This window comes from Nycticebus coucang, chromosome 24 (genome assembly GCF_027406575.1).
Source record: "Nycticebus coucang isolate mNycCou1 chromosome 24, mNycCou1.pri, whole genome shotgun sequence".
In the NCBI taxonomy this organism is placed as follows: Eukaryota; Metazoa; Chordata; class Mammalia; order Primates; family Lorisidae; genus Nycticebus; species Nycticebus coucang.
The window spans coordinates 18,953,117-18,975,774 of NC_069803.1; the positions used below are offsets into that span (position 1 = coordinate 18,953,117).

General features: G+C 44.7%; 2 protein-coding genes across 10 annotated transcripts in view; one reads left to right on the forward strand and one right to left on the reverse strand.

The window, feature by feature from the left end:
- PDGFRL (platelet derived growth factor receptor like) overlaps window positions 1-3,961 on the forward strand; it is a 59,431-nt gene extending 55,470 nt beyond the window's left edge. Inside the window, exons 5-6 of the mRNA XM_053578270.1 lie at window positions 552-691; window positions 2,149-3,961. Coding sequence (XP_053434245.1) covers window positions 552-691; window positions 2,149-2,337 — 329 coding nt within the window. The 3' untranslated portion in view covers window positions 2,338-3,961. The remainder of the gene's footprint in view (window positions 1-551; window positions 692-2,148) is intronic.
- Window positions 3,962-5,171: 1,210 nt separating this feature from the next.
- Window positions 5,172-22,658, reverse strand: part of MTUS1 (microtubule associated scaffold protein 1) — a 161,780-nt gene continuing 144,293 nt past the window's right edge. For all 9 annotated transcript variants that reach the window (XM_053578263.1, XM_053578266.1, XM_053578262.1 and 6 more), the window contains 7 exons: window positions 15,838-16,040; window positions 14,715-14,820; window positions 13,318-13,391; window positions 13,089-13,184; window positions 10,121-10,237; window positions 6,671-6,768; window positions 5,172-5,728 (listed from right to left, as the gene is read on the reverse strand). In XM_053578263.1, the coding sequence (XP_053434238.1) occupies window positions 5,515-5,728; window positions 6,671-6,768; window positions 10,121-10,237; window positions 13,089-13,184; window positions 13,318-13,391; window positions 14,715-14,820; window positions 15,838-16,040 (908 nt within the window). In that variant the 3' untranslated portion in view covers window positions 5,172-5,514. The remainder of the gene's footprint in view (window positions 5,729-6,670; window positions 6,769-10,120; window positions 10,238-13,088; window positions 13,185-13,317; window positions 13,392-14,714; window positions 14,821-15,837; window positions 16,041-22,658) is intronic.

A 22,658-nucleotide genomic window follows, 5' to 3' on the forward strand; every position in this document is an offset into this window, starting at 1 on the left:
TTCTAGAATACAGCTTGCGAGGGTTCAGAGCCCAGGTCAGCCCAGCCCTTAACACATAGCTTTGCTCAGTTGAGTGAACTGGCCATAACGGAGAAACTCGTGCTGAAACGCAGGGAAGGCACTGCCAACCCAAGTGGCACTTGTGCCCTGCTTGTCCGTATGTTTAGACTTTTTCTAGGGATGGACAGCCACATACCTGCCAGCTCCCTGCTGCCCCTCTGGACATCACCACCCAGGCTGTTGTCACTATGTCCTACCTGCCCCTTCTCTTAGTGGCTTCTTTCTTCTTCTTTATTCCCTATAACCCCGGACAGACCTCTGCACCTCTCTCCCAATCACAAGCTTGGTGGCTGTCCCTGGGAGTTCTAGACCAGCAAAGTTGAGAGCTACAGTTGACTCAAAGGAAGCCAAAAGTGTTGGGCTGGTGTTGGCCAGGTGCTGGTGGGGAAGCTGTAAGCAAGGAAGAAATGTGTCTCTTCAAAGAACAGACCACAGCTGTGGGTTCATTTCCAGTGTCACGCTCAGTCTCACCTCACTGTGCTGGCTTCTAGTTCCCAGTGGTCCTCCGTCAACCACCATCGTGGCCTCCTCCAACAAGGTGAAGGGCGGGGATGACATCAGCGTGGTCTGCACCGTCCTGGGGGAGCCTGACGTCGAGGTGGAGTTCAGGTGGATCTTTCCAGGGCAGAAGGTGAGCACTGCTCCCGAGTGTCAGCCAGACATTTTAATACAGTTCTGTCCCCACCCAGGGACACAGGCCATAAATCAAGTAGCCCTAGAAACCCGTGGGACTATGGAAGGGGCCATGGCTGGCTTTTCTTCTTCTAAGGTGTTTCAGCATATTTACAAATGGACTTTATTTTTTTGAGGACAGGGAATAAAAACCAATTGGAGTCCATTAAGCAATTTGCTCAATGTACCCTCTCCATATGTAGTTTTTCTTTAAACCCCTTCGTGATGAGCGGTATGAAATGGACAGTCTTTAATGCCATCTTCTGGGTCTACTGCAGGTTAATCTCACCTCCTTCTGGGTTCTTTTTCAGCCTGCACAGGTTGTGCCCTGTGCTGTGTGGCAGGGACCTCTAAGCAGACATCTACCAAGTGGGCACAGAGACACAGCCTGTATTGAAAAGGTGCTGTGAGGCCAGAGATCATTTTAAAATAGACATCCCTTAAAAGCAGCTAAAGCTTATTTAGCTCTTGTGCACAGCCTGCTTACTAAAATAAACAGCTCTGCCTCCAACATGGAATGATCTTTGTTGCTAGAAAAAACTTGGCCTCCCCAGACATGCTCAGTAGCTGATATGCTTCTGGCCTATGGGTTATGATTGGTAGAAAATAACTATCCTTGGGGAATGGAGTTTACCAGCATTCTTGTGCTAGGTACTTGTTTTTAAAAAATGTTACCTGGAAAGGACATGAATGATTTTCAACAGAGGGTTTGTTTGTTTTTTTCTACGTTGCTGAGATTTTCTAAACACAAAAGGTATTTATTCACTTATATTAGTCAGTTCAACTGATTGAGACAGTATTATGTTCTTATCACCAGAGGTGTCTGAGACATTGCAATAGTGGCTCATTTTCCAGATACAGGGGGTCACGTGCCCCCATTCCGTATCTTATCCATCCTTGGTACAACTTTTCTCCCACTGGAGTCTAATGACACATTTGCCTAATCAGACGTCTCCCTCTTACACAGTGAGTGTTCCCTCAGGCTTCTGACTCTCTATCCTGTAAATAGGAGTCCCTGAGCTTAGGGGAGAGAGGAGGCCCATGGAGAGAAAGGCAGTGGAAAATTCTGGCCATGCCCTTAAGGCTTTTAATACCAGTTCCATTCCTTGGAGTTCCAAAAGGATAAATTGTATATTAAGTAGAAACTTACTGAAAAAAGGCCCCGAAGAGAGTGTGCCACACAGCACAATGAAATTCCAGATTTTTTCCAAATTCAATGGGAAAAAAATATAGCTTAAAATGATTTAAATGATTGCATAGCGTAGAAGTGCCTAGAGCTTACGAGCACTGCGTGCCAAATGATCTCTCGTGAGCTTGTTTCCCACTTTTGAAAGGGACGCTCAACAGTGTTGGGTGAATGGGAGCTGCTGAAGCAGCTTGTCTCTCGTGCTTCAGTCTGTGGGTGTTGTTACACAGGACGACAGGCCCGTGACGATCCAAGACTCTTGGAGGCTGATCCACAGGGGACGTGGTCACACCACAAGAATCTCGCAGAGCGTCATCATGGTGGAGGACTTTGAGACCATAGACGCAGGGTATTACATTTGCACCGCGCAGAATCCTCAAGGACAGACGACAGTAGCTACCACCATTGAGTTTTCCTGACGTGGAGAAGGGAAGTATGATGAACTTGTGGAAGCCCCAGTTGTAGAATTAAACGATGGGCTTTGGGATCCATTTTATTAGTGCTTAGCAGGAGGGCTGCTGTCCAGTACCTGACCCCAACCCCTGCCCTCGTGAGTCAGACCCAGACATCCGAACTCAAAGGGAGTCATCGGGTCTGTTAATACAAGTGTTAACTTTTTAACACAAAGCATGTATTTTGGTTGCTTACCTACATATGTGTTTCTAGTTTTTATAAGTAAATATGTAAACAACTTTATATAATCATTTCTATTAAATGAGCAATTTTTGTAAATAAAAAATGGGGTAAGTGCTTGTTTAAAAGTATAGCCAGAGCAGCAATATTTGGGTCAATACCTAGTGTTGACAACACGTTAAAATTTTAAGATGTACTAATATGTAGTTCAACTACTTAGCCGCAAGCATCAACTTTAAAGCAAACGTGAGTTAATTTATAATAACTGAAAAACATCCTACATACTTGATTTTTAAAATGGTATACTCAGAAATACTAATTCTAGATGAGTCTGTTCAATAAGGGTGAAAACATATTTTTAAAAGTGTAACTGTCAGACTCAGTGCCCGTAGCTCAGTGGTTAGGGCACTGGCCACATACACCAAGGCTGGTGTGTTCAAACCTGGCCCAGGCCTGCTAAACAATAATGACAACATCAAAAAATATCTGGGCGTTGTGGTGGGTTCCTATAGTCCCAGCTACTTTGGAGAGTCTGAAGCAACACTCTCTTAAGCCCAAGAGTTTGAGATTGCTGTAAGCTGTGATGCCAAGGTACTCTACCAAGCGTGCCATAATAAGACTCTGTCTCAAAAAAAGAAAGAAAAAAGTGTAACTGTCAATATAAAATAGATGCACAGATTAACATTTGTTTTAGACATCCCTATCTTCATAAATATTTACATCACAGCTATTCTAATTCTTATGTTATACAGCTCAGATTGTTAAAACCAGCCAAAAATTTCTTTTTCTCAAATACACATAGCTTCGAACTTGGAAAAGAAAAGCTTAGCGCTAACTCTAGCTGTGAGCTGAAGCTCTGCCCATGACCGATTCTGCGGTTGCACTGGAACATTCCAGGTAAGTCACGTCAAAGGAGACACAATCTAAATGACTACAGTCTGAGGACCAGAAGCTTTGCCAAGGCAAGTAGGTCAGAGGTTGCAATTCTTATATTGAATATTCCAGCATTATTTATTTGATCAAAGTAAAATACACTTTCCGTCACTAAAAACCGACAACTACAGTTTACACATCTGTGTTTTTATGACGTGCCAACATTTTGCATCCTACAGGAAATATTTGGTTTTTTAAAAAAAGGTTGTCTGTTCTATCCTCTGAAGAACATCTGATATTAATTGCTGTAAGATTTATTTCCCAGACACACTGTCTGGAGGACAGCAGGGAACCGCATGAGATTTACCACGTGTAGGGGATGAATGGCAAACCCAACTTTGGCTAAGGTCATTTGAGAATGAGTTTGGAAGCATGAGCAGAGATACTCCAGGAAGTGGCAGTGAACCTATGGTTCTATTTATCGGAAGCGAACGTGGAAAGTTACGTACATAATAAGCTACTGGAAGTTAGACTTCAGACACAATCACTAATTAAAGGGAACATGCACCGTGAGTGTCCATTTGCTATGTAGTGTACATGGAAATGACTCAACTATCCCGCCTCTAGGATCCTAGAGGCTCTTCTTACTCTCGGGGCTATTTGTACAGCAACTGAATGCAGATTAAGTAAATACTGACACTGCCAGGTTGACACATGCAGGGACAGGGAGAGAAAGCCACCGTTCTTCCTTCTGCCTTTTCCAAAGTCTTAGAATGGGGGGAGGTGATAAGTGACGTTGTGGAAGGAAATGGAAACATTTCTTGGAGAAGTGTCACACGAGCCACATTTTCCATTTGGCCAGTTCAAAGTCTACCTGAAAAATCAGCCTGGTCTTCCTACACCGTTTTCTTCTATTAAATACTGCATCATTGGTGTAGCCAAGGTGCTTCTGTGCATCCTTAACACTGAATCCTATTTTAATTCTACTAGCCCATGAGTTTCTCTGGTTCTCAATTCTTAAGCTTTTCCAAATTTATAGTATCAGCTCCAGGCCATAGTTTATTTGGAAAGTGGCTTCAGCACCTTGAAGACGAGCTGGCTCTGGAAAAGGACATTCCTTTAGCCTTGTGTCCCAGAGAGAAGCAGGCAGGAGGTAGAAGGTTTGCTTTTGTGGCTGAGGGGAGGAGGCTAATGAGAGAGAAGATGACAGTTTAAATCTGCAAGGACAGCTTTGATCAAGGTAAAAAATAAGGCAGAACCATCCATTGGTGCTGCTCTATTTTATACACATTTTTAAGAAAAATTAGGGGTCTACATTTTACTCCTAGCCTGAGAAAATGAATCATAGCATAGTGTTGGGCTCACAGGGGTAAAAAATCTACAGCAAAATGTAGTTTCAATGGACATGGCTGAACATTGAAAAACTGCCAGAAAGTTACCCCCCTACCCCCCAGGAAAAAAACGTAGAATGTGGACAGTGACAAGTCAAAGCTTCTCCTGTCATGACAGCCTCTTCCCAGCATAGCCCAGGGCTGAGCAGAGCTGGTAGGGAATCATAATGTGAGCAACTCTTGCTTTCTATTCTATGGCTTTGCTGAAATGTGTACACGGACTATCTGATTCGTCAGCTTTTGACTCAATACACAGCGAAGGCGGCTGCATCAGACACATGGGACGTCCACTTCATTCACACCCCGCCCCCCAGGCAGACCAAAATAAAACTCACAAGAAGGTGTCTGCGGTGAGGAAGAGTAGAAAGGTTATACATCTTTATCCTAATAGGCCCCTGAGAGCTTTTCCCCCTATGCTTAGGTGAAAAAGGCAATGAACAAGATTCTCTCGTTCTTTAAGTGCTCTGTGCAACGATGTCCGGGTCGGTTCTGAAATCTTTTTTGGAGGTGTCTTTAGGACTAGGTCAAAAGTCTCCCTCCAGAGTTCCAGTCTCAAAAGGAGCCGATTCCAGCAGTGACTTTCCAGTTACCGGCGGTGAATCCATGTAAGCTACTGCGGTGCTCCCTTGCTCCCCGTGAGGGTCAGTCCTACAGACCTGTATCCAAAGGCTTCCGGACAGTCTAGCGTGTTCAGATGTGTCATCTGGGTGAAATGCTAGGGCTGGAGAAGGAGCCGGAATTCCTCGGGGACTGGAAAGGGATAGCAGAGGACGTGGGGGACCGCTTGGGGCTACACAGGTCGCCGTTGTGCAGTTTCCACAGAAGCTCCTCGTTCTCCATGGAGAGGCGCTTGTTCACTTTTGACTCCTTCTCCAGGGATTCCTGCAGAACCGCCTGCTCGGTGGAGAGTTGCCTTAAAGACGGGAAAGAGGCAGAAACTATGTCAGTCTAAGTTAAAAAATAACTTAAAAAAATTTTTTTTTCCCACCATTTTAGATTCGAAAGTCCCAAGTTATCCTTTTGGGATAAAATGGAATCCTGTACCAGGTCAAAGATATTTGGCTGGCTAAGAAACCAAGAAGCATGAGCTTGAGGAAGGAGAATAAGCTATACCTCTTTTGGGCAATTTCCTAGCAGGAAAGTGAGTGAACTTTTTTTTTTTTTGCTTCCCAGGGGGCTGGGTTTGAACTCGCCACCTCTGGTCTATGGGGTCAGTGCTCTACTCCTTTGAGCCACAGGTGCTGCCCCAAAGTGAGCGAACTTTTATAAGCCTTCTACACGCGGGGGATGTTTCCTGTTTCCTTTTGTGCTGCTGTTTCTCTGCAAGTATTCTTAGGGCCTTGTAAGCCAGAGGGTCTGCAAGACGCTGGCTCACGGGGGGCTCAGTGTCCCATCCAGGCCCCTCTGGTAAAAGCACAAACTGCCACAATCATTTCTTCCATAGAGAAATTCGTACCCCTTTACCCACTGGCTTCAGTGGCATTTCCAGGAGGGACAGGAGTGGAGGGTGCTAAGAAAGTATGGCCCTTGGTTCTGCACCTATAGCTCAAGGGTTAGGGTGCTGGCCACATACACTGAGGTTGGCAGGTTCAAACCCGGCCCGGGCCAGCTAAACTACAATGACAAATGCAATAAAAAAATAGCTGGGTGTTGTGGTGGGCACCTGTGGTCCCAGCTACTTGAGAGGCAAGAGAATCACTTGAGCCCAAGAGTTTGAGGTTGCTATGAGCTGTGACATCATGGCACTCTACTCAGGGCGACATAATGTGACTCTGTCTCAAAAAGGAAAAAAAAAATATAGCCAGACGTTCAAGGAAGGGAGGCGCTTCGGAGAAGCAGGACATGTTCTTTTTACCTTGAAATGGCCATGTGCTTGTCCATCCGGGCTTTTAACTCCTCATTCTCTTGCTGGAATTTCTTCAATTTGTCAACCAGGGCTGTGTTGTTGTCCACCTTGGCATAAGTAAGAATTCCCATGTTTATATAACAAAAAATAAGTACCCCCCCCCCATTTCCTTTTTCCCCTCCTCCAGAACTCAGTCTAATCCAGTGATTCTCAACCTTCCTAATGCGTGACACTTTAAGTGGTCGCAACCCATAGGTTGAGAACTGCTGGTCTAACCCATCATTGCCATGAGCACACTGTGGAAAGACTTAATTAAGGAAAATTTAATACCATGCTGAAATACAATCAGATGCCCTGAAAAAAAAAAAAAAAAAAAAAAAAAAACCTCTAGCAGCAAAATAGAGCATCTAGATATTATTTTAAAAAGATGTTTGCCAGGCCACTTAAAAGTGGACATTACCCAGGAAGAAACGGATTTGTTCCAGATTACACTGTTTTAGAATATTACCCTGAGAACTGGTGGCCTGTTCTGGGTGCTGTGTCTCTTTCAAGGTCAAATAAACGTCATAGCTCACACCTGTGTTTATCAAAAGCTACTATAGTAGCTTATGATAAATTCTGCAAAACAAAATATTTCTGCATTTGATGAAAACTCCTAGGCTAACAGTTCTGAGTCCGCCAACCGTTCCAAGTTCTCAGCAATGGTTAATGGGGCCTTACACACAGTTCCATGGTCACTCTTCAGCACTGACCTCTCTTCAGCACTGCCAGGCACTGCAGTGACCCAGCAAAGCTCTGCAGAGCATTCAGTGAAAAAGAAGGGACACTGCGGAAGGCCACCCCCCAGAGCCCAACTGAAGATTTGTTTGTTCTGTTCTCCTGCGGGCCTGGTGCAGCTCAACTTTCAAGGTAAACAAATTAATTGGTGGAAGAGATTAAAGGATAAGATCCCTGAAGACATTTAATCACTTAACATGATGAAGAGCTGATTACATCCCAGCTCACTTTCTAAAGGTACAAATTTATTACTTGCTTAGGAGGTGTTACATCTCCATCCAAATTCATTCTAAGTCCCTATCCTTGTAGCATAGAAATAACTTTCTAAAAAATGAATCTGGAATTTCTCTGTGTACCATTCAGAGAAGTGCAGCAATCATAAAGGAATTCTAGGTAAAACATGGGTGGAAAAATCTGGAACTGGAGACTGAGCAGTGCTTGGCCTTTAAATATTATCTCATTCAATGCTTCATAGAGTGGGAAACTAGTCCTGAGAATGTCCCAGAGCTATTAATAATTATTGGCAGAGCTACTTGCACAGCAAAGCTTTCTCCCTTAAGACATTTAGCACGAGGCAGTTTTTTAATTTCTTCAAAGGCCTGGACTTTATAACTGAAGTCACAGTGGGGTTCCCTGTCATCATGTTAACCCATTCTTCCATATACACACAACAGAAGGCTGATGGATATTATTATAACTTTTTGAGTATTGCAAGAAACAGACATACTATGATCAGCAAAAAGTCCAACGTGCTGGTAATTTATGGTGGACCCTGTTTTACTACGCATGGTTTTTGGAGAAGTGCTGACACGCGATTGGCACACAGAGCAACTTTTTTTTGTTTTTGAGACAGAGCCTCAAGTTGTCGCCCTGGGTAGAGTGCCTTGGCAGCACAGCTCACAGCAACCTCCAACTCCTGGGCTCAAGTGATTCTCTTGCCTCTGCCTCCCAAGGAGCTGGGACTACAGGCACCCGCCACAACACCTGGCTATTTTTTGGTTGCAGCCGTCGTTGTTTGGAGGGCCCAGGCTAGATTCGAACCCGCCAGCTCAGGTTTATGTGGCTGGCACCTTAGCTGCTTGAGCCACAGGCGCCGAGCCAGAGCAACTTATTAATAGGACCACCAGTCACCACTGATGGCCAGATTAGCAGGGTTATCTATTAGACTTCCTATCACTGATGACCCCTGGCAGGAAGTGGTATGTATGTCAGGATGGGCCCATTAACCATCATAAATTCCAGGCACAGTGGTTCACACCTGTAATCCTAGCACTTGGGGAGGCTGAGGAGGGTGGACTGCTTGAGCTCATGGGTTCGAGACCAGCCTGAGCAAAAAGCAACACATCATATCTACTAAAACTAGAAAAACTGAGACAAGAGGATCGCTTGAGCCTAAGAGTTGGAGGTTGCTGGGAGCTATGATGTCATGGCTACTCAGCCCAGGGGGACAGCTTGAGACTCAAGAAATCATAAGTTCCATTTCTTCAAGAAAAGGAGATTTTGGGCGACGCCTGCGGCTTAGTGAGTAGGGCGCCGGCCCCATATACTAAGGGTGGCGGGTTCAAACTGCAACAAAAAAATAGCCGGGTGTTGTGGCAGGCGCCTGTAATCCCAGCTGCTCAGGGGGCTGAGGCAAGAGAATCACCTAAGCCCAAGAGTTGGAGGTTGCTGTGAGTCCTGTGACATCATGGCACTCTACTGAGGGTGGTAAAGTGAGACTATCTCTACAAAAAAAAAAAAAAAAGAGATTTCCCGATAATTCAAGGTGCCCAAATATCCACAGGGTAGCTTAGCCATTACCTCCCTCAACAAAGGAAATCTGTCCGAAGAAAAGCAACGCAAACGCACCATGCTCCCTACTGTCCAGGGCTGGTTTGGGTTTGCAGGAGGCCCCTGTTCAGCCATGAGTGTTGCCGGGAGAAGAGGCAATGATTGCCAGGCAACTGGCACAGTCGAGAGCCGACTAGAGCAGTAGCTGGGCTCCAGCTGCTTTGCCAAACCCTGCCCACTTGGCTGGAGCCCGCCCAGCAGCAGCTGTGGTTCAGGGCTGGGCCAAGACTGATGCCAATCACCGGCTGCGCCACTTGGTCTCACAACACAAGCCTCCTCTGTCCTAGAGGCTCCACTCTACATTTTACTCATATTTTTCATAATGCTTGCTCTTTCCCCACTGGATTAATGTTATTAAAGCTTAGTTCTTTTACCACATGCTAACCCCCCATAAGGAAGGTGAGGAATTTAGATAGACTGCGTTGCTTCCATGGGATTAATTTATATATTCAACTGTTTACGTCTTGGACATAAGAAACCCACCCAGAGTTGGTGGGAAATTAAGGCACTGGTTTTATATTACAGGTATTCAAAATTTTTTCTTATCCAAGTGAAGGTTCACAGACCTATAAAATGTGAGCCAGATTTGTTTGTCATAGTTTTCCCAAGAACTGAATGCTGCTTTATACAGTCCTTGGGGGGGGAAAATGTTTTGGAAGGCACCAGTGACTAAGCCTTAAACATGCATGGGAAAGAAAACATTATCTTTTGTATGATTTCCAAGTATCTTGAAGTAGCAGTCAACCTAAGGCCAGAGGTCTAAGTTCAGAGCTCTGCATCTATTTCCTGGATACACCCCCGGCCCCTTCCCCCATGGTCAGACCCTCGACCGTTCTTCTGAAGGAGCCGTACCAGTTTCTCCATTTTCATTAACTTCACGTCTTGTTGGTGCAGCTTTTCATTCTTGATCTCCAACACAGCTTTCAGGCTTTCTAATTCTTGCTCCAGATACATGATCTGCGGGTTTTTCTAAAAAGGACACAGCAAGACATCACTCTGACTTATCTCCCACGACCAGGTGGTCCACATTCTTACGGTAAAGAACCTTTGATTTGGCTGGTGCATAAACAAGTAACAAGGGGCTTCGTCTCCTTAGAGCAGTTTCAAAGACAGAGGTGGAAAAGAGGAGTTAAGATCGTTTTAATCTCAAAGACTTTGAGCATAATATTGAAAACACTCTACTCGTTGATCAATAATTTAACATGCAGAAATATTGGTTTCATCAAATACGTTATTGGAAATGAGAAAAACCATGGCTGTGGTGAGGGACAGAACTCTGTCTGGAAGGCAGGGACTCCACAGTCCTTTATTGGTGTTTGCAGGGAGAACAGGGAGTAACAGCTTGTAACCCCAGTAACTGGTTAGGAATGAAAGGCAGAACCTTTACAGGGCTCTCTCGAAAATAACAGTGTCCTGAGTCTTGAGAGTGTTTTTTTTTTTTTTTTTTTTTTGGTAGAGACAGAGTCTCACTTTACGGCCCTCGGTAGAGCGCCATGACGTCACAGGACTCACAGCAACCTCCAGCTCTTGGGCTTCCACGATTCTCCTGCCTGAGCCTCCTGAGCAGCTGGACTACAGGCGCTCGCCACAATGCCCAGCTATTTTTTTGTTGCAGTTTGGCCGGGGCTGGGTTTGAACCCGCTACCCTCCGTATATGGGGCCGGTGCCCTACTCACTGAGCCACAGGCGTGATACTATGTTGCTAGGCCATAACTCTAGGGTAGCAGTAACACCCCAGCACCTACATGCAGTATAGCACATACTCCAGTAAAGTCCTTTCCAAGAGAAGCAGTGCATACGTGAAGATGTCCTCTGAGAGCACACGGTGGGTGTGACTCCCCGCCCCAATCCTTGTTTTGGTAAATTCAACTGAACCATGGAAAAGTTATTACACACACTGATAACATTAGATCTACTCATCAGGTGTTTAATGAAGGCCTTTCTTAGATAAGATTCAGCGGTGTAGAGAGATGAACAAAACTATTCTCCAGGGCAGCGTTTTCTGGCCTGGACCAATCCTGACTATAAACACATCTTCCACTCCAGGCTCTTTTGATAGTATTTCAGAGTAGCTGGAAGAGAAGATCTGAAATGTTCCCAATATCCCGAATGACAAATGCTCCAGGTGATATCCTAAATGCCCTGACTTGATCATTACATGTATAAAAATATCACAAATATGCAAAAACAAAAAATGTCATATATAATGTCATTGTATATTTTATCCCGAAAATAGCATATCCTAATTCCTTTCTGTTACAGGGAAAAAGCAAAATTTCCTCTGTCGATTTTTAAATTAGGAAGCCTTGTACCCAATGCACTTTTCCCTACTTGACTAACAGCCTGTCCCTTTCTCCCTGACCCCACTCCTGTGGGCTCTCTTTCCCACGACCCCAGCGTGCCCTGCCAGGAAAAGTCTGGGGTACGGCCGAGTTCCTGGATCTGTTTCCTCTTTAGCTTTTCCAGAGTGGCTGTGGTAGAACCAGCTCCTTTGTGTCCTAGGAAGCTCTTTACAACCTGTTCCCTGAACCCTTACTAAGGTTTTCACTGGCTAAGAATGTTCCAGAATAAATAGCTTTGAAGTTTCCTCACATATGACTTCATCTAATTTTATCAAATGGTTAGAGAGACAGTCTCCCCAGGGGATTATCCCCTAAAGATCTCACTGAGAGGCCCACACATGTGCTTTAAGAGTTGGCCACAGATTTTAAGTGGTGAAAAAGCTTTGCTTCTGCTGTAGTCCCAGAGCATAAAAACAGAGTGAAAATGGTGGCACCAAAGGTAGATGCAGCAAGAAAAAAATTTTTCCCCAAAAAGGTAGGGGGTCAGGGGACTATGTGCACCATTCCATGTTGCAAGAGAAAGTTGAACTTGAGCTTACATGAGATTTGTTTTTCAAAAGTAACGTTTATCTGTAAAATGAAATAATATTCATCCATAAAAAATGAAGCACATGCTACTACATGAACCTTAAAAACGTTATGCTAAGTGAAAAAAAGACCATGTATCATTTGTATAAATTGTCCAGAATAACCAAATCCATAGAGATTAAAAGTACACTGGGGGGCTTGGCGCCTGCAGCTCAGCAGCTAGGGTGCCCGTTACGTACATGGGGGCTGGCAAGTTTGAACCCAGCCCGGGCCTGTCAAACAATAACTACAACAACAGCCAGGCGTTATGGCAGGTGCCTGTAGTCTCAGCTACTTGGGAGGCTGAGGCAAGAGAATGGCTTAAGCCCAAGAGTTTTAAGTTGCCGTGAAAGGTGATGCCATGGCACTCTACCCAGGGTGACATTTAAAAAAAAAAAAAACACACTGGTGGTTGCCTAGTACTGAGGGATTCGGGAAATGGGGACTAACTGCTGATGGACACAGGGCTTCTTTTGGGGATGATGAACTCTTCTAGAATCGGGTACTGATGACCCATGTACAACTTTATGAATATACCATCCATTGTACATTTTAAAAGGGTGAACTTTGTGTTATGTAAATTATCTCAAAAAAGTTTGTTTTTTAAAAAGAAAAGTCTTTGCATAAGAGCCTGTTCTCAATCAGTAATTTTCTTGTTTTCCGGAAGGTAACAGCTTAGACTACTCAAAACATATCGGACTTCACCTGGAGGTCACTTTTTAGGATGTAAGAAAAAGATACCACTAAACGAAGAAGCTGGTTTAAAACAATTTAAAAAGCACCTTGCTAGACCTCAAAAGGCTTCCAAACCTGTGTTATTTCTCTGGCTGCTAGACACTTAATGGACTCTAATAAAAGGCAATTGAGCAGAAGACAAATTCCACAGTGATGAAAGGGCACACATAACTTACGAAATTTGCTTTCTCTCTTGAGACGCTTTTTTGTTCTTCTACTTTAAGCTTTTCATTTAAAGCATCATTTTCACTCTTCAGGTCATCGATTTGCTTCTAAAAGACAAAGGAGGAAATGGGGAACAGAAGTTAAAAACAGGACACGTGGTAGAAATGTATCAGCAGCACATAAACAACAATGCTGGGGTGGTTTTTTTGGGGGAGGGGAGGACTATGGAGATTCACCCACCTCTAGTGATTCCTGCTTCTCAGAAAGTAAATCCTCCAGTGATTTCTTTTCTATTTCATGGCTTTTCTTGATTTCTGGAAAGAAATGTTTTGAAGGCAGTAACAGACTATGAGATCACAGTACTGCACAACCACTAAACCCTATGAGGGAGGAGCGGGTTACAAAGTGACAGGACCATGTTACTTGACAGCTGTAGGGTGCTTTCACCAAAATTAAGCCCCCCTGTTCTCAACATAGCCTTTCGAGGTGGGCAGGGAAGAGAGTCCCGTTTGATGACTGACAGCTGAGGCCCACAGAGGCCAAGAGAAAACACTGGGTGTCCATTTCAGGGCAGGCTCCCGAAACACTGGCCCCCAGAGTCTTGGTCTGGAGCCCTGCACTCTTTTCAATGAACTAAACAGAAGTCTCAAATTAAACTCATTTCTAGCAGGAAGGAAGAAAAACTGTGTTAACTAAACGTCTCCCCGGAGGCAATTTTTCATATTATCTCTGACCTCACTCAAGTATTTTTCTGATGAGAGAGTCCTTGCTAAAAGTCATAAAGCCAGTTCTTGGCACAGGCCGACTTGCTGCTCTGGTTTAGCAGAAAGACTTGGGCCACAATGCTGATTCTGTTCTGAAAGAAGGGCTTTTTATTCTTTTCTTTTTGCTTCAACTCCTCCAATGATGGTAGAAGATACAATAATAAAAAAGCCTCTTTTTTTTTTTTTTTGGAGACAGAGTCTCTGTCAACCTGAGTAGAGTGTTGTGGCAGCATAGCTCACAGCAACCTCAAACTCTTGGGCTCAAGGCAATCCCCTTGTCTCAGCCTCCCAAGGAGCTGGGACTATAGGCGCCCACCATAGAACCCAGCTACTTTTACTATTTTTAGTAGAGACAGGGTCTTGCTCTTGCTCAGGCTAGTCAAACTCCTGAGCTCAGGTAATCTATCCACCTCAGGCTCTCTGAGTGCTAGGATTACAGTCATGAGCCAGCTCCCACCCCAGAAAGTTTTTTATTCAGCAATTGTCACCCACACTTCACAGCAATGCTGGTCAGCGAGAGCAGGTAGTGTGCATCCTTCCCTGTGGCCAGGATAGCTGACACTTTCAACTTCCCAGGGACCTAAACTGGCCACCATCATCACCACCACTGCCACTGCCACCACCACCAAAAAAGGCCTTTAAAATCTCCCAAGTACATCCTACTTGTACTTATAGCAAACTATTATTTGCAACCTCAGGGGTAAAAGGCATCTGTTAACAATGAACAGCGCAGAAAGGGACCGAGAATACTCCAGACCACGAGCACAGGGCATTCTCAGAAGGGGAAAGTTATGAATCATTTCCATCTAAAGACGTACCAGGCTGTTCCATTAGATCTTTTCCTGTTTAAAGACAAAAAAATAGTATCCTTGCCTGAAAGGGAGGCTTCGTAGGCTGCCTTGAGCAATTCTATCTTCTCTGAGTGGCTAGCTTCAATTTCCAGCTTAGAGGTTTCATGGGCAGCATTTAAGTTGTCAAACTATAAGAAACAAATAGTTACTTTTTAACAGTAAAAGCGAAAATCCTCAGCTGAGTTAAGGGAGCAGCCGCAGTAGGAGTTTTTACACAGAAGCTTGTCCTCCAGTTTAAGGGCTACGTAGCACATGGAAAGAATGGATTTGCCACTGCCAACTCTCTGTTCTGTCCCATCCCTAGGACCACAGACACTGAAGCTCTCCAGGGGCCACTGATGGAAATAGCTGAGTCCATCACAAGGGATGAAGGTGTGTTTCACCACGACAGGGCCACACGTGCTCCGTGCCTGCACGTTAACCACTGTACTCTTGAGTAGTCACTGCAAATATTTGCTAAATGAAAACTGAGTTAAAAAAACAAAGCAGCCAGGAAATTAACAAGAGGCTTATGACATGCTATTAAGTGAAAAAAGGCAATGGCAATTAAACAAGTGCCATTTAAAAAAAAAAAAAGAAATGGCTTGGCGCCTACAGCTCAGCAGCTAGGGTACCTGCCACATACACCAGGGTTGGCAGGTTAGAACCCAGCCTGGGCCTGCCAAACAACAATGGCAATTACAAAAAAATAGCTGGGCGTTGTGGCAGGCGCCTGTAGTCCCAGCTACTTGGGAGGCTGAGGCAAGAGAATTGCTTAAGCCCAAGAGTTGGAGGAGGTTGCCGTGAGCTGTGATGCCATAGCACTCTACCGAGGGTGACATAAGTGAGACTGTCTAAAAAAAAAAAGAAGAAATGTAAACCATTGATTTGGCACCACCACAACATGATGCTTACAATGGAATCATTTCTGAGTAGTAGAATAAAGGGTTCTTTTACATTTAATCTTTTCTTCCTTCTTTTACTCAACACATGTACATTGTTTTGGTCATAAGAGAAAAAATCCCCCCCCCCACAAAAAAAAAATCCGATTAACATCTTTTTCTCCTGTTAAGCTAAAAAAACACCAAACTCATCGAAGGAAATGAGCAACAACCAGAAGTAACCAGCCGCTGCCAAGAACACGCTCAGCTTTCAAAGGCACAGACCTGCTCTTGCAACTGAGTTTTATACTTCTCTGCTTCTTCTACATAGGTGTCCCGAAGCTTTTCATATTCCCTGGTGTAAAATTCTTTAAGCTGATTCTCTCGTTCTGTTCTATCGGCCTGGTGCTGCCGGACGAATCCTTCGTAAGCTAGTTGAAGCTCATTCCTGGATTTTTCTAATTTCTCACAGGTGGTGGAAGCAGTGACTAAAAAGAGATAAAAAAGAAAATTGAAGGTGACAGTTCATTGGTTTAATGTCCTAAATTCCTAACACTGACGCACAGCTGTGATAACACCGGACATACAAACACAATCATGAGATCTCTCTGGTGACCAGATCTCCCAGCATAATTACATGGAAGGGAACTGTAAAAAGGAACAAGGGAAAATGATCTCTGGCAACAAAACAAAAACAACAAAAAACCAGCTCAGGGCGGTGCCTGTGGCTCAACGGAGTGGGGCGCCAGCCCCAGAAGCTGGAGGTGGAGGGTTCAAACCCAGCCCCGGCCAGAAACTACAAAAACAAACAAAACCCCACCCCAAAACCTGACTACCAAACAGTAAGAAAAGTACTTGGGAAGAGCCAGGGTGCCAAATGAAGCCCTCTTTTGCATGGTGACCAGAGTAGTGACCACCAAGAGAGGAACCTCAGACTGGCTGTGACATTTTATTTATTTACTTTTTGAGACAGTCTCATTTTGTCCCCCTTGGTAGAGAGCTGTGGCATCATAGCTCACAGCAACCTCCAACTCCTTGGCTCAAGTGATTCTCTTGCCTCAGCCTCCCAAGTAGCTGGGACTGCAGGCGTCCACCACAACGCCCAGCTATTTGTTGTTGCAGTTGTCATTGTTATTTAGCAGGCCCAGGCTGGGTTTGAATCCGCCAGCCTTGGCATATGTGGCTGGCTGTGCTATGGGCACCGAGCCTGGCTGGGACGTTTCTAAGGTCCAGTTACTCCATTCCCGGCCTGTGAGTGCAGCAGCTCAGACACAGATTAGGCAGAGCAAACACGTGCTCTTTAAGCCTGTACTACAGTTGACCTGATTTCAGTTTGTTATTTCAATTACCATGGTAATAAAATCAGAGCATCCTATCTCTGTCCCACTGTTACAAAATAAAATTCCTAATGATGTAACACGGAACAGAAGAAGGCGTGTATATAGATAGATCCGTGTACACAAACTGTAATCATCCTACAAGATCTCAAATCTCTCAGGAAGCCTGATCTGGATCACTTCCCGCCTTCCACCACTGATGTGTGAATACAGGTGAAGGGGGTGCTCTGTGAATGCTATTGGGCTGCATGTTCACAACACCCCGAGAACAGTTACTGGTAAATCTGTTAATCCTGACCTTTTAGTACAAAATCTCTATTTCAGGACTTGGAGAAGGAAAACAATTGTTTTAGGGTAGAAAAAAAAGGATAGTTTCATGATGATTCTACCTAAGAAGTGTGAAGGCAGGGTGTGATGGCTCATGCCTGTAGTCCTAGCGCTGTTGGAGGTGGGTGGATTATCTGACCTCAGAAGTTGGAGACCAGCATAAGCCAGAGTGATCCAGAGTGAGACTCTGTTTCTACAAAAAAAAAAAAAAAAAAAAGCCAGGCGTTGTGGCCGGTGCCTGTAATCCCAGCTATTTGGGAGGCAAAGGGCAAGAGAATTGCTAAAAAGGAAGAACGGAAAAAAAAGGAAAAACAAAAAAAAAAACCCTTCAAACTAAGAAGAGAGAAAGCTGGCTGAAATTGAAAACAAAACAAAAAAAAGGGTGAAAATGGCAGGTTCTTAGGACAATTCTCCTACAAAGATGTAGACTTTTTCCCTCGGGAAATACTGGTCCCTTGCTCCAACTTACTCTTATTTCAGAGGTAAAAAGGGCCACACTGAAATAATGGCCAAAAGTATCTGCTAAGAAAAAAAAATCAAATCCACAAATATTTATTTAAAAGGGAGAGGAACTAACGTCTAACAAACAAAAAACTACGACTTGAGGCCTGGTGCAGAATGGGGCTGTGTGTGTTATCTCGTGGAACCCTCAGAGAGGTCCCCTGGGAATCTTATTCCTAAATGTATAAATATGGAAACTACTTAGAGAGTAAATAACCTGCCCAGCAGTGCAGCTCTAGCAGGTGGTAGAGGATGGTATTTGGGTGAGCAGTCTGAATTCTGATTCTGTCTGCACCACAAGCTGGGGCTCTGCTTTCCCACCAAGCTGCCTCTCAGGCCCAGAGCTGATGAGGCACATGGAGGGGCCTCCTGAGAGGCTCGGGACCCAGACGCATAGCAAGGGCCTGGGCAGTACCTAGGGCGCCGTGGGGCAATCCATGTGGTTCATACTTAAAGAGGATCAGAAGGTTTGGTCAAATGTTTAAAATAATTTTTCAAACAAACTGTGGACTGCAAACTAATACAACGGATCTATCTGTGTACACGCATTCTTCTGTCCTGTGTTACATTGTTAGGAATTCTGCTACTCTTGGGAATAATCTAAAAGGGACTACTTTGGACTAGAAGAGCTTCTAAGTGGAAGTTAAGAGTTTGCTCCACCTGCCAGAATTTACCACATCTGCTTATAATCAAACGACCATCATTTTGATTATACAACCTTAGCACATCAGACTTTAATCAAACAGGATACACAAAAGTCCTTTCCCATCAGCCACTGGACAGGCCATTTCCTGTGTTTACCAAAAGAAGAAAAAATGCTAAGAAACCGAAGCTCAGATAGTGTGCAGTTGTGTTGGCCACCATGGGAGAGGTGACGGGAGGACACAGGAGGACAGATGGGAGGTGATGGGAGAAAATGGGTCAGATGGGGCAATTGCATGCTGCTATCCTCACAGCCCAAAGCAGCAGGCCCTGCCCCAGCTGGTGACATCAGCCTGCAGCTGTGCACAGACCTTTGCTCTGTTTACAGTGTGGGGAACAGCTGGGCCCTGAGGATCACTCACACAAATGCCTTTAGTTTCACTAACTGGACTGGGTGCCTAAGGAAGCAGTTATTTAGCATAAAGACTCATGAAATATTTCTAAAATGATGCACATGTGAACGTAGGGCTCTCAGAGTGCTCCTCAACTGGGGTGACATACTGCGGGGGCAGGTGTCAGCCCATGGCCACGAACTTCCCTGCACTCACAGCAGGGCCATCTGCATGTGCCCTAGCGCCTGTCCTCCATCTAGTCCCACGTGGCCTCCGGACTCCATCAGCCTTCAGTTAAGTGATCAGACACCCCAAAAGCCAAAACCACATGTAAAGTCTTCCAGAACTTGGAACAAGCAAGCATGGAACTTCCTCCCAGTGCTAGGTGCAGCAGTTTGATAGAAGGAAACACACAAATACAAAACCCACACAACAAAGTCCAGGAGGTTCTGTGTCCTTGCTGTTTTAATCGGTTCATGGATTTTTAAAAGTGTATATATATATATATGACTGAAAGGCACCAAAAAGACCACTGCCTGTGGAAGGTCGGATTGTAATCTTCATATGCACATTTGCAAACTACAAAAGCTGTCTCCAGCAACCTAGCTTGAAATGAGAAATAATGGTTTTCAGAATTTCTTTATTTATTATTTTTATTGACACAGTCTCACTTTGTTGCCCTCTGTAGAGTGCTGTCCTGTCATAGCTCACAGCAACCTCAAACTCTTGGGCTCAAGCAATTCTCTTACCTCAACCTACCTAGTAGCTGGGACTACAGGTGCCCACCGGAATGCCCTTTTGTTGTTGTTGTTGTTGTTGTTGTTTGTTTAGCAAGCCCCAGGCTGGGTTAGCACCCACCAGCCTTGGTGTACGTGGCCAGTGCCCTAACCACTGAGCTACGGATGCCAAGCTGGTTTTCAGAATTTAAAAAGAAAGAAATTATCCCATTTACAAAATAATCCTGAAAACATAAGGCCACCTTAAGATTAGAAGTCAGTATTTTTCCCTCTGGAACACACCAGCCCTGAGAAGAATTCTAGGCCAATGACAGAAAAACGTTAGAGACCCTCCCTGACAGTTTAAATCATGCTTATCTAGGTGAGGAAAAACATTTCATCAGAAAAACCAAAATAGCTTAAGTTTTATCTTTCAAATAATTATTTGTATGATGCTGGGTGCAGTGGCTTATACTTGTAATCCTAGCACTCTGGAAGGCTGAGGCAGGTGGACTGCTTGAGCTCAGGAGTTCCAGACCAGCCTGAGCCACAGCAAGACCCTGCCTCTAAAAATAGCTGGGCATTGTGGCAGGCGCCTGTAGTCCCAACTACTGGGGAGGCTGAGGCAAGAGAATCACTTGAGCCCAAGAGTTTGAGGTTGCTGCGAACTACGATGCTATGGCACCTTACTGAGGACATCAGATTAAGATTCAGTCTCAAAAAAAAAAAAAATTACTTGGATGACATCTGGAGAGGGTGCATTACCATAATTGAACATCACCTCTAAAAAATAGAGCTGGTTTCCTCCCAGGTCTTTTAGCACTGTGGTTCCCACGCCCTGCACTGCAGACTGGTACTGGTCTGTGGTTAGGAATCGGGAGCACAGCAGGTGGGCAGCAGGTGAGCCAAGCTTCCTCTGTGTTTACAGCCACTCCCCGTCTCATGCCCAAGCTCCACCTCCCATCACATTAGCAACAGCACTGGAGTCTCATAAGCACGTAAACCCCACTGTGAACTGTGTACCTAAGGGATGGAGGTTGCACGCTCATTATAAGAATCTAATGCCTGATGGTCTGTGGTGGAGCTGAAGACATGAGCAACACACTTCGAGTGTCACTCTCTCCCATCAGCCCCCAGAAGGGACCACCTGGTTGCAGGAAAACAAGCTCAGGGCTCACACTGATTCTGCCTTCCAGTGAGCAGTATAATGATTTCATTATATATGATGATGTAATAATAACAGAAATAAAGCACACAATAAATGCAAAGGGCTTGAATTATCCTGAGACCACCCTCATCCTCTTCCACAACCCCTATCCTGATCTGTGGAAAAATTGTCCTCCACACAACCAGTCCCTGGTGCCAAGAAGGTTGGGGACCGCTAGCAGTTGTCCCCGAGGAGCAGGCATGGAGCTATTACTTAATTAGTCCTCATGGGTTTTTCTAAGAGGGGAAGGGCAGACTCTTATTATTTCCATCTCCTGGAGACTCATTTCCCTTTGTTGGCTGATAAAGGTGCTGTTTACACAGGAAAATAGGACACAGCCATGCCCCCAAATTGTCACTTTCTTTTGAAACGATACAGTCTTTCTTAGATTTTCTGAGTAGCAAACTTTATTCTGCGACAACCACAAATATTTTAATGCTCAAGAATATGAACAAATGATGCAGAATACAAATGCCTACATACAGTAACTAAGAAAATGCCATGAAGGCTACGTTGAACAGTGTGATGAGAATATTTCAGATTGTCTATGAAACCCGCACACTGTACCCCTTGATTGCACTAATGTACACAGCTATGATTTAACAATAAAAAAAAAAAGAAAGAATATGAACAAATGTCTTAATAGAACAGAGCCAGAATACTTAGATTCGAATCTCAGCCACACCACCCACCCGGTACGTGATTTGAGCAAATGAGGTTTTCCAAGTCTGAACTTCCTCGGTTTTTAGATGGAAATAACATGAGCGCCCCCTCGATCGGATTCAACAAGATAACACGTGAAGCCCCTGGTCCTGGCACCCGATCAGAGTAACAGGGCAGACAAATGTCACCACGATTATGATTACTAGCCTTGCAAGACTCCACCAATTGAAACGTGTTTGAAGATTCCTCAGAGACGTGCTTGGGGTTCCATAACACAGTATCATGCTACCAAAAAGTGGCATTTTTTGTCTAGTACACAAACAAGATAAATACGCACACACGCCATGACACAGGTAACACAGCGTAGCACACACCAGGCTCAAATCTTTACTCCCTCCTACTCTTATTCTTGATATTATATGCAACAACCTCTTCTAGGCTTTTAGGAGATAGTGTCTAAATCAGACCTATCATAAAGTATTAAAAAAGAAAAGGAAAGGATAACTAAAAACCGGGGAGGTGAGAGCCCATGGAGGCCAAGCAAATTTTCATCTACATCAGAGACTGTGAGAGAAAGAAGAACTAGACAAGAAGCAAGACGATTCCATTCCCAAACCGCATGCACACACTTTCTCTGGCTGCTTCTGGCAGGCCTGCCGTGGGGGGTGACCCTTCTCCCGGAGTGTCCCTTCTCAGCACAACCTGAAAATGAGGAGCTCTAAATCCAGCTCTGCTTGCCTGCCTTGGGCCCCTCTCTCAATTTCTCTCTGGCCACCTGCTTTTACTTCTGCGCCCTCACAGCCAATACCCCGACTGGGCTGAACATAACTCTCGTATCTTACTTCCCCTGTACCCCACACCCCCAGAACCACGCAGGAGCACCACCTTCCCCTGTAGCAGTGTGACCCCATTTCGTAATATTATTTATTTTTTTTTTTTGGTTATTGGCTGGGGCTGGGTTTGAACCCGCCACCTCTGGCATATGGGACCGGCGCCCTACTCCTTGAGCCACAGGTGCCGCCCCGTAATATTATTCTTTCAAGGGAGATCCTATCATGCCCCACTTCCACGCTGTGCTGATGACTCTCGGAACACAGGGTCTGTTTTGAAATTCGAGGTACTAAGTAAGATCACTGAACCGAGTCCCCAAGAAGCCATTTTTAAAAAGCAAGCTGATACTCTGTAGACAGGCAGGACCCCAGACTACCACACAAATAGACAGTCCCAGCTTTTTGGGCCTGTGTGTCCTGATACGCAAGGCAGGAATGAATACCGCTGTTCTGCCAACCTTACAGTTTGGTGAGAATAAAGTGAAATACAA